Source organism: Oncorhynchus kisutch, linkage group LG14 (assembly GCF_002021735.2).
Source record: "Oncorhynchus kisutch isolate 150728-3 linkage group LG14, Okis_V2, whole genome shotgun sequence".
NCBI lineage: Eukaryota > Metazoa > Chordata > Actinopteri > Salmoniformes > Salmonidae > Oncorhynchus > Oncorhynchus kisutch.
Genome location: NC_034187.2, coordinates 35,258,181 through 35,273,406, shown reverse-complemented (window position 1 = coordinate 35,273,406; position 15,226 = coordinate 35,258,181). Strand labels below are relative to the sequence as shown.

The 15,226-nt window shown below is 45.8% G+C and overlaps 1 protein-coding gene across 2 annotated transcripts in view; it reads left to right on the top strand.

Annotated features, from left to right (window-relative positions):
* The window catches only part of LOC109904510 (leukocyte tyrosine kinase receptor-like), a 78,561-nt gene that overhangs the window by 33,687 nt on the left and 29,648 nt on the right, over positions 1–15,226 (top strand). For both annotated transcript variants that reach the window (XM_031788307.1, XM_031788306.1), the window contains exons 2-6: positions 2,084–2,233; positions 2,483–2,711; positions 4,776–4,915; positions 5,022–5,162; positions 7,122–7,271. In XM_031788307.1, coding sequence (XP_031644167.1) covers positions 2,084–2,233; positions 2,483–2,711; positions 4,776–4,915; positions 5,022–5,162; positions 7,122–7,271 — 810 coding nt within the window. The remainder of the gene's footprint in view (positions 1–2,083; positions 2,234–2,482; positions 2,712–4,775; positions 4,916–5,021; positions 5,163–7,121; positions 7,272–15,226) is intronic.

Sequence of the window (15,226 nt, the reverse complement as noted above, 5' to 3'; positions counted from 1 at the left end):
ATGGTTCCCAATCAGAGGCAGCTGTCAATCGTTGTCTCTGATTGAGAACCATACTTAGGCAGCCCGTCTTCCCACTATGATTTGTTGTTTTCTGTCTCTGTGTCTGCACCAGACAGAACTGTTTCGTTTTCGTTCGTTCTCTTATTATTGTTGTTTTTGTGTGTTCAGTTTAATTAAATATTAACATGGACGCGTACCACGCTGCATATTGGTCCGATCTTTCATACTCCTCAGAAGAGGAGGAAATCCGTTACAGATGGCTTTCTTATTAATGGTTTCACTCCTTCAGGACCCTCACACATTCACTTGGTTAGATTCCCCATGCCAGTTATGGAGCCCCTAAAAATGTATATTTTCCTCTATCAGACTGACATTCCCTGGTCTTCTGCTGATAATGCAGTTGTTTCAATGTCTGATCGTTCGCAAATGACTAGCTTCATCAGACACAAAGCAGCGTTGTTAGTTTGAACTATAAAATGCTTTTGAATTGTTTTGTTGGTGTCTTATTGGAGAAATGCTAGATATCTCCTGCACTACACCTTAGGCAAGTTCAAGCGCAAATGGAATTAGTCTGAAATGGACAATAACAGCTCCAAACACTAAGCAGGGTTTCTAAGGTCATTTTAGTCAATTCTGGTTGATGAGAAGAAACTGTACTGAATATGTACTGACATGAGTAATTTGTGCATGATTGTGTGAGTTTAGCAGACTCCAGACACCAAAGAGTTAATTAAATAGTTAACCAATAGCTACCCAGACTATCTGCATTGACCATTTTCGCAATAACTCTTTTGACTCACATATGATCACATATGCTGCTGCTACTGTTATCTATCATATTATCTATCCTGTTGCCTAGTCACTTATATGTACATATCTACCACAATTACCTCGTACCCCTCCACATAGACTCTGTACTGGAACCCCGTGTATATAGCCAGGTTATCGTTACTCATTGTGTATTTATTCCTCATCTTGTTTTATCTCTGCATTGTTGGGAAGGGCCTGTAAATAAGCATTCCACTGTTAGTCTACACCTATTGTTTACAAAGCATGTGGCAAATTTGATTTGGATTTGATATTTAATGATGGCCTTTTGTTAAGGCTCAGAGATGCTTTATAAAGAGTTTTCAATGTCAAACTAAATAGAAATTTTCTACTGAATATGCTGTATCTGGTTTGGTATCTGCTGTTCTTGGAGGTAGGCAGAGTTGTCTGTTTATTGCCATTATCGGAGTCTGGTAAATGTGCTCTCAGATAATGCATGTCAGAGAGCTCCTTTGGTATGAGTGGAAAATGACACTGACCCCTGTGAGGTTACCACTTATGTGGATCACTCTGCATTGCTTGTCTGAATGTGTTCAGAATTACAGTAGAAACAGTAATGCCCACAAACTGTGGTATCTGTACCGAGGATGTGTCAGCAATCATGAGATTATCACTCCAATTCTATGCTGTCGTTGAAGATGAAGTCTATACTGTAGCTAATTTACTGAAACCATAATGGTTTCAAATGATAATTGTGCTGAGATTTGGTTCATTTCTGCTAATTTCACCCATGGGCATTTGGAGTTTCTTCTTCCCATGTAAGGAACTATTGGTGGAGTGGAGTACACAGTTAAGGAGTTGTGGCGCAGTGGTCTAAGGCACTGCATCTCAATGCTAGAGGTGTCACTACAGACCTGGGATCTATCCCTGGTTTGATCCTGGGCTGTATCACAACTGGCCGTGTTTGGGAGTCCCATAGGGCAATTTGTTCTTAACTGACTTGCTTAGTAAAATAAATAAAAAATCTCGTCATACTTCTGAAGCAGGATGCCATGTTGGCCTAAATTGGCATCAGATAAGGATAATTATTTCCGTGGGTTGTGTCTCCATTTCATTCATTTGTATAAATACTGTCAACTCATTTGATTACAAATCTCTTTCATATGTAGTTTCCCTCTTGAATTCCATGTTGACGTCAATGAATACAGTACAATGTTCATGGTATCATACAGTGGCCAGTGTTGAGCAAGAATGTGTGACAGGTCCATAGAGTCAGTCTCAGACCTAATGAAACTCTTTATCCTCACTCCTGCAGTTACCTCCTGTGATTTTGAATCGCCTTGCTCCTGGAGCTTCTCCAATCACAGCAGCAGATATGATTGGAGGGTCACATCACCACAGCAACACAGATCCAGCACACAGGCCATGAGACCGGTCAGCGACCATTCGGAGGGGAGCTCTGATGGTAAGGGAGGAAGCACAGTCACAAATTGTGTTTTTCACTCACACTTTTAATGTGGTACTCCTTTTATCTCACAGAGAGCATGGTGTAGTATACTGTATTCAGAGAGACGTAATGGAGTCATTAGATAGATGGTGTTGAGTGCTGGGAAAACAGGCAAGAGAGAAGGGGAAAAATTGTAAAATGTTGTTTCGCTCTATAATCAACTGTTTGTTTTCTGGGAAATTATTGTCTGGTTCCCTCCCTTTCTAGGTCACTTCCTGCTTTTGAGTGCATCTGCGGCCTACAGGGAATCTAGAAAGTGTGAATACCACATCACTAGTCCAGTGGTCTACAGTAGTGGTCCACTGTGCCGTCTGCAGCTGGCCCGCTTTGAGTCAGGGCCCACCGCTGGAAACCTCTCAGTCTTAGTGAAACCAGTCGACTCGGCATCTGTCATCAGCACAACAGCTCTCAGTGGCAGAGCCCAAGATGGCACCAGGTCAGCAAGGCCTTATGATTAGATTTTATGCTCATGTTTAGCCATTTATGTTTCAATTGTATGCTTGTTCACTTGAACATTCCACACAACTTTTCAACAATTTCTATTTTGTATGCTTACAGTAGTAGCATTTACTGTACTAGCTCTACACTGCATCCATGTGTAACTCACTTACGGTACTTACGGTACTCTACAATGTATCTTGAGTACGTTCTTAGTGATTAAATCTGGCAGTGAACTCAGAATCCTATACACATCCACCTAATACAGTAATGAAAGAAAGGGGCCAGCATTGCATTGAAACACTGCTAGTAACTATAAGGTACTCAGTCTGTTGATGGATTGAAGTGGTTGTTTTAAGAAATACATGGATTATTCTGCTATAATGCACCGAAGTGCAGGTCCTTGGGATGCCTAGAGGGACTTGACATACAATAAGCTTTAAGTATGGCATGGAAATAGCACTACATCCCGAGACATGGAGAGAGATCATCTTTGTGTAACTATTGTTGGGCAAATGTCCTTAATATTGATCCAATGTTGGGCACAGGCATTCTGGGACCAGATAAAAGCATTTTGCTTCCAAATGCAGACCCTGAAAATGAATTTGGACATAATTGGCCTGGACAGTAGCGTGGAGGGATGGGCTGTGGCTATGCAACAAGGTTATACCCTGGCCTCTTTATTTGGAGAGTAATGGAGTGCTTGTCCATTATGAAAAAGGTTTTAACTCACAGACTGTAAAATGGTGAGTACTGGGGATGACAGGTCACCTTAATCTCCACTGGAAGCAAGACATACTGTATAAACAGGGGTGGAAATATAGAAGAAACAGATGGAATGAATGAATAAATGAATGAAAGCTTTCAGCTTGACAAGTTGTTTTTTCACAGAATGTACAGTACTGTATAATGTTCAGCACTCACCCACAGAATGTACAGTACTGTGTAATGTTCAGCACTCACCCACCGTAATGTGCAGAGACATTTGAACCTATTAGCTGAGGTAGTAATAGAAGTGAGCTTTTAAGAGCATCTCATTTGGGGGGGGGGGGGGGGGCTCACGTGGATGGATGGTTGTTGTATGGCAGAGACAGCATAGAGCCAATATGAACAGTGTATACTATATGTTGTCAAGAAAGGATGGAATCTAGACAGTTTGAATTGAATTTTATTTGGGCAAAAGATATACAAAAATATGTACAATGTGTCGCCAGAGGATAGCACATTATTAATTAAAACACTTGTTTCTAAAGTGTTCCTTGATGCAAAAACATACGGAACATGCAATGATTAGACAAAATGACATTATGACATTACATTCACATTTCCATCCCAAAAAGTGCCACCGTAGATTGCACTTAAAAATAGTTTAAATGAGCAGATGTTGAGATGGTGGACATAATATGTGACGTTATTCTGACTTCAGTTGAGAGGGAAATGTATAAACCTACATGTAAAATGTCCTAATATAATCTTTAAGTGTAGTATAATGGTTGCTTGGGTATGAAGATGCATCACACTCCTCCCATTAAAAGTGAAGTTGTTTGATGACCAGAGACTGTTTGTGACATAGACAAGGCTGCTTAGACGTTTATTTGAACAGAAAGTCCTTTCAAGATTTTGCTGCCCAGACAAACATGCCACAACCTCACACACACACACACACACACGCACACGCACACGCACACGCACACGCACGCACGCACGCACGCACGCACGCACGCACACACACACACACACACACACACACACACACACACACACACACACACACGCGCGCACACGCACACACACACACGTTTTGTTCTTCTATCTTCGTGGGGACCTACAGTTTTTTCTCCATTCAAAATCCTAACCCTAACCATTAACCCCATACCCTTACCCTAATTCTAACCCTAAACCTAATCCCTAAGTTTAAAATAGCCTTTGTCCTCATGAAGAGGGAGAATGTTCCTTGTTTTACTATCTTTGTGGGGACTTTTGTGGATTTTATGTCCCCACAAGCGTAGAAGAGCCAACCCACACACACATGCACAGTTAACCCTCTCTTTGCTTGGAACAGGGCCCAGTGGGAGGTGCTGGAGACGGTGATTGGAGAGGTGGATGAGCCCTTCCAGGTGACCCTGCTCTACTCCACTTGCCTGGGGAAGGATAGGGGGACTCTGGCTCTCGACTCCCTGGAGCTCATAGACTGTGACATGGGTAAATTCTGAATTACATCTCCGAACGTTAATAGAAACATAAAAATGCTATAATATTTTTCCGGGAACTAATCTGGAAACTAAATGTGAACTCTTTCTTGTTCCAGGTCACCATGAATTACAGCTGGGCACAGACTGTGACGAGATCACTTCTTTCCACTGTGAGCTAGGAGGCTGCATTGACAAGACTAGAGTATGTGACTTCCACAGTGACTGCCCCCTAGGGGAGGATGAGGGATTTATCTGTGGTGAGTCTAAGGCCTTAAAGGGATACTGCGAGATTCTGGCAATTAAGCAGTTTTTCAACTTTTTCTACACAGAGTCAGATGAAAAGTAGAAACATTTCTTGATTACCAGAATCTTGCAGTATTCCTAAGAGAAGCTTCAACAGTGCAACAACGTCACATGACATTACTGACGTTGAATTCAGGGTCCAGATTTTTCATGTTCATCATGTGGCTAGGACAAATCCTGGGCCCTATGTGTGTGTACCGTGCATCTGATCTTTCCAAGAAAGATGTTGTCGAATATGTGTGTATATTTCATCCAAACATCATACTTTGAGAAATCTGAATAAGTTGTGTAACATTCTGAAATTCCAAATAGGCCTTCACCATAATTCATTGCCAGCTTTGATTTATTTTATTTTATAAACCTCACCAAAGTAAATCTTATAACGTAGTGATCAGATTATGTTTGAAACAGCTAACCCTAAAGGAAAAAGAGTTTCAGCATCTTAAATCACATCGTTTTTGGTTGGGTATTCTCATTGGATTAAATGAATGCAATTAGAAGTGACGAGAGTGATGTGACAAGCCACAAAGACAGAGTGTGGTACCACTGGCAGGGTGCATGCCACCTGCATTAACTGTATTAAAGTTTAAGGCCATGATGAATTGTTAATCCTTTCACTGGAGGCAGTGGATTAGCCAACATTAAGTGCTCTCCTTCTCTTTACTGTGTGTCGTAGTCAGTTCCTTCTCTCTACTGTGTGTCTCAGTCAGTTCCTTCTCTCTACTGTGTGTCTCAGTCAGTTCCTTCTCTCTACTGTGTGTCTCAGTCAGTTCCTTCTCTGTGTGTCTCAGTCAGTTCCTTCTCTGTGTGTCTCAGTCAGTTCCTTCTCTCTACTGTGTGTCTTAGTCAGTTCCTTCTCTTTACTGTGTGTCTCAGTCAGTTCCTTCGCTCTACTGTGTCTCAGTCAGTTCCTTCTCTCTACTGTGTCTTAGTCCGTTCCTTCTCTCTACTGTGTGTCTTAGTCAGTTCCTTCTTTCTACTGTGTGTCTCAGTCAGTTCCTTCTCTCTACTGTGTGTCTCAGTCAGTTCCTTCTCTCTACTGTGTGTCTCAGTCAGTTCCTTCTCTCTACTGTGTGTCTTAGTCAGTTCCTTCTCTCTACTGTGTGTCTTAGTCAGTTCCTTCTCTCTACTGTGTGTCTCAGTCAGTTCCTTCTCTCTACTGTGTGTCTTAGTCAGTTCCTTCTCTCTACTGTGTGTCTTAGTCAGTTCCTTCTCTCTGTGTGTCTCATTCAGTTCCTTCTCTCTACTGTGTGTCTTAGTCAGTTCCTTCTCTCTGTGTGTCTCATTCAGTTCCTTCTCTCTACTGTGTGTCTTAGTCAGTTCCTTCTCTCTGTGTGTCTCATTCAGTTCCTTCTCTCTACTGTGTGTCTCAGTCACTTCCTTCTCTCTACTGTGTATCTCAGTCAGTTCCTTCTCTCTACTGTGTAACAACCACTAGATGGGCATTGCATTAAGATACAGAAATGTGCCAAAATAGTCCTTCCACTAAAGGCTAATATTTTTCTTTGGACCATTCTCTGTGGGTTTAATACATGTACTGTTTCTCCAAGACACCACTTGGAACTGAAATACCATTATTAAACTGGCATTTGAATGTAAATGCTCGTTTAAACGGCAGCTTTGTGAATGTATACAAAGGGAATTGATTAGTTAGTGACAACATGAAGGTAGCAGTCAACGCTTGCAGCCCTTGCATCAATGCTCACATCAACACCATTAGTCATAAAAGCCCTATCAGAACACACTCAATGCAAAGAATGGTTCAGACATGGAGAATACAACTTTATTCAACTTCTCTCGACCTAGTCACTATGTCCTGTGTTTATAATTTTCTAGAAGCTTTAATTTGTTTAAGCTGTATCTGAATGTATAAGGGTATAGGGTACTGAATGAGCCACTGTGTCCCCTTGCAGACACTCTGCCTTATGGAGCCCACTGTTCCTTTGAGCCTGGGTCCTGTGGCTGGTCAACGTCCAGTGAGCTGTCCTCTTGGAGGAGGGTCAGTGGGGAGGAACTGGAACACAGTAAAGACATGCTGGGGACAGCTCTGCAAAACACCCAAGGTAAATGGTGCAAAACACACCAGGTCACTCAAAGGGTACCAGTCCTTAAATGGCTGGCTAACCCTTTATTTGAAGGGGGTATACAAGGCACCTTTATCAGGCTAGACATAAATAGAGGTTGGGTATTGCATTGTGCTGTATAAAGTATCAATTTTACTCTAGACTGGTCCTCATCCTGTAAATTGAGTATTGTTTTCAGAACATTGGGAATCTAATGGCTTAGTACAGTGTCGTGTCTTTGGCTATGCCGGATTAAGTGATATGACATGCTATTCTATAAAATAATTTCTCCGTAATTGATATTACCTGTTTGAGCTAATCATGTAAATGTAATTAACTAGAGAGTCGGACACCACAAAATAATATTTATAGAGCTGTTATCTTCCGAATAAACTCTTAAAGACCTAGTAATATTTTATATCAATAGCAGTCAATATTAATCATAAACTTAATTCAGTCTCATCTGAAAGTTGTAAATTCTTGGTTATCTGCACAAACCCTGGCTAACAAGTTGAACCAGCAATACAACATTGGGTTTAATAATTTATTTACTAAATACCTAACTAATCACACAGAATTACACATACACATAATTAAATCATAACTTGATTACAAATGACGTATTAAAGGAAAACGTCCCTAGCGGGCGAAACAGATATGACAACTTGTTACACAAAAGAAAAGGGGCTGGGTTTGAGTGAAAGAGCGGGAAGACTGAGGAACAAAGGGCGAAGCTGTGCTATCGTAAATACAGTATCTTATGCATTCTAAATTACCGCCCATTTGGAAAAGGAAAATGCAATAAATATTTACTCTGAGTTGCGCTTTGGTAGGTTGGTGGTAGATGGAAGGCCGTGTTGCCCAAACGAGTCCTTTGAAGAATGTCTCTGGTTGTCAATTGGATACGTTGTAGTAACGTCGTTGTGTGATAGAGAGGATACTCTGTCTGTTCCTTCCTAACCCTCATTTGCAGGGGCTGTTGCTAACTCAACGGCTAGGAGGTATCACTTCCGTAGTGAATAAGAGTTCAAAGTTCATAACATTCACAACCAAAGCTCACGCTGATGTTGGCTTCGTTCTGTAGTTATTATCTGAACCATTCAGACATCGGACCGTCATCCTCACGTCCTCGGAACAGGAGGTTATATTGTCATCAAGGCTTTATATAGGAAGGGAGAGGAGGGCGTGTTTGAAAAGTTTTATAGCCCATGTCCCTTCACAGGGGCGGGCCACTGATTGAGCAGAGCTCTACCTTATGAAAACCCAAATCTCACATTTTAGAAGCTAAAAACACATTTCTTCCCATCACGAATAATTTCATATTCAAACATTTAAACTGAACAACAATTCCATGTGAATCTGATAACTCTGATGTGTAGACTTTCCACTGTAGAGTTTGTCATCTTATCATTGATGAGAATGTCTCAGATGACAACCGAACTGACATCATATTCATTAAGTATCACCGCAAATGTTAAATTGGTCGGATTACCAGAATATTGTTCATTTTCCCCCACCTTCTGATGTTCCCAGAATCTCTATGTTAACCAAGGGTTTGCAAATGTAACATCAGTAGGGTAGAGAGAGGAAAAAGGGGGGAAGAGGTATTTATGACTGTCATAAACCTACCCCCAGGCCAACGTCATGACAACAGTATTTCCCAAACTCGATCCTGGGGAACCCAAGGGGTGCACATTTAGTTTTTTGCCCGTAGCACTACACAGATGATTCAATTAACCAACTCATCATTAAACTTTGATTATTTAAATCAGCTGTCTAGTGTTAGGGCAAAACCCAAAACTTGCACCCCTTGGGGTACCCCAGAACCGAGTTTGGCAAACACTGGCTTAGTCAGTCAAGTTCCACTGCTTTTCCCCTCTATTCAGGGAATGATTAGACCTGGTACACCAGGTGGGTGCAATTAATTATTAGGAAGAATAGAAAACCAGCAGGCTCCAGACCTCGTTGTCACGTTGGTATAAAGGTTTTGGGAGACAGGCGCAGGAATGCGTAATGGTTTTTAAAATTATACTCAAATGACAGCGTGCCGTGTAAAGGCACAGTGGCGAAGACCAAACAAACACTATACAAAACACAGGTTTGAAACCAAAACAAAAGAGCGAGGAGTACCTCAAATAATAACACACGCGCACAATGATTAACACACGGGACGAGACCCGTAATCATCTGTGCAATCCACAATGCCACGAAAGCCAAAACAGACAGCACAGGTACTCACACGAACCAACGGACATTGTAACAATAATCAACAGGACACTGGTAAACCAAGGGCACACTTATTGAATTACTAATCAGTGGGAATAGGGGACAGGTGTGTGTAATGAAAGTACTTGAGGGATCCGTGACACTCGTAGGGTAAGAGTTGAATAATCCTGCCAGCAGGCTCCAGACCTCATAGGGTAAGAGTTGAATAGTCCTGCCAGCAGGCTCCAGACCACATAGGGTAAGAGTTGAATACTCCTGCCAGCAGGCTCCAGACCTTGCAGGGTAAATGTTGAATACTCCTGCCAGCAGGCTCCAGACCTCATAGGGTAAGAGTTGAATAGTCCTGCCAGCAGGCTCCAGACCTCGTAGGGTAAGAGTTGAATACTCCTGCCAGCAGGCTCCAGACCTCGTAGGGTAAGAGTTGAATACTCCTGCCAGCAGGCGCCAGACCTCGTAGGGTAAATGTGGAATACTCCTGCCAGCAGGCTCCAGACCTCGTAGGGTAAGAGTTGAATACTCCTGCCAGCAGGCTCCAGACCTCATTGGGTAAGAGTTGAATACTCCTGCCAGCAGGCTCCAGACCTCATTGGGTAAGAGTTGAATACTCCTGCCAGCAGGCTCCAGACCTCGTAGGGTAAGTGTTGAATACTCCTGCCAGCAGGCTCCAGACCTCATTGGGTAAGAGTTGAATACTCCTGCCAGCAGGCGCCAGACCTCGTAGGGTAAGAGTTGAATACTCCTGCCAGCAGGCTCCAGACCTCGTAGGGTAAGAGTTGAATACTCCTGCCAGCAGGCTCCAGACCTCGTAGGGTAAGAGTTGAATACTCCTGCCAGCAGGCGCCAGACCTCGTAGGGTAAATGTTGAATACTCCTGCCAGCAGGCTCCAGACCTCGTAGGGTAAGAGTTGAATACTCCTGCCAGCAGGCGCAAGACCTCGTAGGGTAAATGTTGAATACTCCTGCCAGCAGGCTCCAGACCTCGTAGGGTAAGAGTTGAATACTCCTGCCAGCAGGCTCCAGACCTCATTGGGTAAGAGTTGAATACTCCTGCCAGCAGGCTCCAGACCTCATTGGGTAAGAGTTGAATACTCCTGCCAGCAGGCTCCAGACCTCATTGGGTAAGAGTTGAATCCTCCTGCCAGCAGGCTCCAGACCTCGTAGGGTAAGAGTTGAATACTCCTGCCAGGAGGCTCCAGACCTCGTAGGGTAAGAGTTGAATACTCCTGCCAGCAGGCTCCAGACCTCATTGGGTAAGAGTTGAATACTCCTGCCAGCAGGCTCCAGACCTCATTGGGTAAGAGTTGAATACTCCTGCCAGCAGGCTCCAGACCTCATTGGGTAAGAGTTGAATACTCCTGCCAGCAGGCTCCAGACCTCATTGGGTAAGAGTTGAATACTCCTGCCAGCAGGCTCCAGACCTCATTGGGTAAGAGTTGAATACTCCTGCCAGCAGGCTCCAGACCTCGTAGGGTAAGAGTTGAATACTCCTGCCAGCAGGCTCCAGACCTCGTAGGGTAAGAGTTGAATACTCCTGCCAGCAGGCTCCAGACCTCGTAGGGTAAGTGTTGAATACTCCTGCCAGCAGGCTCCAGACCTCATAGGGTAAGAGTTGAATACTCCTGCCAGCAGGCTCCAGACCTCATTGGGTAAGAGTTGAATACTCCTGCCAGCAGGCTCCAGACCTCGTAGGGTAAGAGTTGAATACTCCTGCCAGCAGGCTCCAGACCTCGTAGGGTAAGAGTTGAATACTCCTGCCAGCAGGCTCCAGACCTCGTAGGGTAAGAGTTGAATACTCCTGCCAGCAGGCTCCAGACCTCGTAGGGTAAGAGTTGAATACTCCTGCCAGCAGGCTCCAGACCTCGTAGGGTAAGAGTTGAATACTCCTGCCAGCAGACTCCAGACCTCGTAGGGTAAGAGTTGAATACTCCTGCCAGCAGGCTCCAGACCTCGTAGGGTAAGAGTTGAATACTCCTGCCAGCAGGCTCCAGACCTCGTAGGGTAAGAGTTGAATACTCCTGCCAGCAGGCTCCAGACCTCGTAGGGTAAGAGTTGAATACTCCTGCCAGCAGACTCCAGACCTCGTAGGGTAAGAGTTGAATACTCCTGCCAGCAGACTCCAGACCTCGTAGGGTAAGAGTTGAATACTCCTGCCAGCAGGCTCCAGACCTCGTAGGGTAAGAGTTGAATACTCCTGCCAGCAGGCTCCAGACCTCATTGGGTAAGAGTTGAATACTCCTGCCAGCAGGCTCCAGACCTCGTAGGGTAAGAGTTGAATACTCCTGCCAGCAGGCTCCAGACCTTGTAGGGTAAATGTTGAATACTCCTGCCAGCAGGCTCCAGACCTCGTAGGGTAAGAGTTGAATACTCCTGCCAGCAGGCTCCAGACCTCGTAGGGTAAATGTTGAATACTCCTGCCAGCAGGCTCCAGACCTTGTAGGGTAAATGTTGAATACTCCTGCCAGCAGGCTCCAGACCTCGTAGGGTAAGAGTTGAATACTCCTGCCAGCAGGCTCCAGACCTCGTAGGGTAAATGTTGAATACTCCTGCCAGCAGGCTCCAGACCTCGTAGGGTAAGAGTTGAATACTCCTGCCAGCAGGCTCCAGACCTCGTAGGGTAAGAGTTGAATACTCCTGCCAGCAGGCTCCAGACCTCATTGGGTAAGAGTTGAATACTCCTGCCAGCAGGCTCCAGACCTCATTGGGTAAGAGTTGAATACTCCTGCCAGCAGGCTCCAGACCTCATTGGGTAAGAGTTGAATACTCCTGCCAGCAGGCTCCAGACCTCGTAGGGTAAGAGTTGAATACTCCTGCCAGCAGGCTCCAGACCTCGTAGGGTAAGAGTTGAATACTCCTGCCAGCAGGCTCCAGACCTCATTGGGTAAGAGTTGAATACTCCTGCCAGCAGGCTCCAGACCTTATTGGGTAAGAGTTGAATACTCCTGCCAGCAGGCTCCAGACCTCATTGGGTAAGAGTTGAATACTCCTGCCAGCAGGCTCCAGACCTCATTGGGTAAGAGTTGAATACTCCTGCCAGCAGGCTCCAGACCTCGTAGGGTAAGTGTTGAATACTCCTGCCAGCAGGCTCCAGACCTCATAGGGTAAGAGTTGAATACTCCTGCCAGCAGGCTCCAGACCTCATTGGGTAAGAGTTGAATACTCCTGCCAGCAGGCTCCAGACCTCGTAGGGTAAGAGTTGAATACTCCTGCCAGCAGGCTCCAGACCTTGTAGGGTAAATGTTGAATACTCCTGCCAGCAGGCTCCAGACCTCGTAGGGTAAGAGTTGAATACTCCTGCCAGCAGGCTCCAGACCTCGTAGGGTAAATGTTGAATACTCCTGCCAGCAGGCTCCAGACCTTGTAGGGTAAATGTTGAATACTCCTGCCAGCAGGCTCCAGACCTCGTAGGGTAAGAGTTGAATACTCCTGCCAGCAGGCTCCAGACTTCGTAGGGTAAATGTTGAATACTCCTGCCAGCAGGCTCCAGACCTCGTAGGGTAAGAGTTGAATACTCCTGCCAGCAGGCTCCAGACCTCGTAGGGTAAGAGTTGAATACTCCTGCCAGCAGGCTCCAGACCTCGTAGGGTAAGAGTTGAATACTCCTGCCAGCAGGCTCCAGACCTCGTAGGGTAAGAGTTGAATACTCCTGCCAGCAGGCTCCAGACCTCGTAGGGTAAGAGTTGAATACTCCTGCCAGCAGGCTCCAGACCTCATAGGGTAAGAGTTGAATACTCCTGCCAGCAGGCTCCAGACCTCGTAGGGTAAGAGTTGAATACTCCTGCCAGCAGGCTCCAGACCTCATTGGGTAACAGTTGAATAATCCTGCCAGCAGGCTCCAGACCTCGTATGGTAAGAGTTGAATACTCCTGCCAGCAGGCTCCAGACCTCGTAGGGTAAGAGTTGAATACTCCTGCTAGCAGGCTCCAGACCTCGTAGGGTAAGAGTTGAATACTCCTGCCAGCAGGCTCCAGACCTCGTAGGGTAAGAGTTGAATACTCCTGCCAGCAGGCTCCAGACCTCGTAGGGTAAGAGTTGAATACTCCTGCCAGCAGGCTCCAGACCTCGTAGGGTAAGAGTTGAATACTCCTGCCAGCAGGCTCCAGACCTCGTAGGGTAAGAGTTGAATACTCCTGCCAGCAGGCTCCAGACCTCATTGGGTAAGAGTTGAATACTCCTGCCAGCAGGCTCCAGACCTCGTAGGGTAAGAGTTGAATACTCCTGCCAGCAGGCTCCAGACCTCGTAGGGTAAGAGTTGAATACTCCTGCCAGCAGGCTCCAGACCTCGTAGGGTAAGAGTTGAATACTCCTGCCAGCAGGCTCCAGACCTCGTAGGGTAAGAGTTGAATACTCCTGCCAGCAGGCTCCAGACCTCGTAGGGTAAGAGTTGAATACTCCTGCCAGCAGGCTCCAGACCTCGTAGGGTAAGAGTTGAATACTCCTGCCAGCAGGCTCCAGACCTCGTAGGGTAAGAGTTGAATACTCCTGCCAGCAGGCTCCAGACCTCATTGGGTAAGAGTTGAATACTCCTGCCAGCAGGCTCCAGACCTCATTGGGTAAGAGTTGAATACTCCTGCCAGCAGGCTCCAGACCTCATTGGGTAAGAGTTGAATACTCCTGCCAGCAGGCTCCAGACCTCATTGGGTAAGAGTTGAATACTCCTGCCAGCAGGCTCCAGACCTCGTAGGGTAAGAGTTGAATACTCCTGCCAGCAGGCTCCAGACCTCATAGGGTAAGAGTTGAATACTCCTGCCAGCAGGCTCCAGACCTCGTAGGGTAAGTGTTGAATACTCCTGCCAGCAGGCTCCAGACCTCATAGGGTAAGAGTTGAATACTCCTGCCAGCAGGCTCCAGACCTCATTGGGTAAGAGTTGAATACTCCTGCCAGCAGGCTCCAGACCTCGTAGGGTAAGAGTTGAATACTCCTGCCAGCAGGCTCCAGACCTTGTAGGGTAAATGTTGAATACTCCTGCCAGCAGGCTCCAGACCTCGTAGGGTAAGAGTTGAATACTCCTGCCAGCAGGCTCCAGACCGCGTAGGTTAAGAGTTGAATACTCCTGCCAGCAGGCTCCAGACCTCGTAGGGTAAGAGTTGACTAGTCCTGCCAGCAGGCTCCAGACTTCGTAGGGTAAGAGTTGAATACTCCTGCCAGCAGGCTCCAGACCTTGTAGGGTAAATGTTGAATACTCCTGCCAGCAGGCTCCAGACCTCGTAGGGTAAGAGTTGAATACTCCTGCCAGCAGGCTCCAGACCTCGTAGGGTAAATGTTGAATACTCCTGCCAGCAGGCTCCAGACCTTGTAGGGTAAATGTTGAATACTCCTGCCAGCAGGCTCCAGACCTCGTAGGGTAAGAGTTGAATACTCCTGCCAGCAGGCTCCAGACCTCGTAGGGTAAGAGTTGAATACTCCTGCCAGCAGGCTCCAGACCTCGTAGGGTAAGAGTTGAATACTCCTGCCAGCAGGCTCCAGACCTCGTAGGGTAAGAGTTGAATACTCCTGCCAGCAGGCTCCAGACCTCGTAGGGTAAGAGTTGAATACTCCTGCCAGCAGGCTCCAGACCTCGTAGGGTAAGAGTTGAATACTCCTGCCAGCAGGCTCCAGACCTCATTGGGTAAGAGTTGAATACTCCTGCCAGCAGGCTCCAGACCTCATTGGGTAAGAGTTGAATAATCCTGCCAGCAGGCTCCAGACCTCGTAGGGTAAGAGTTGAATACTCCTGCCAGCAGGCTCCAGA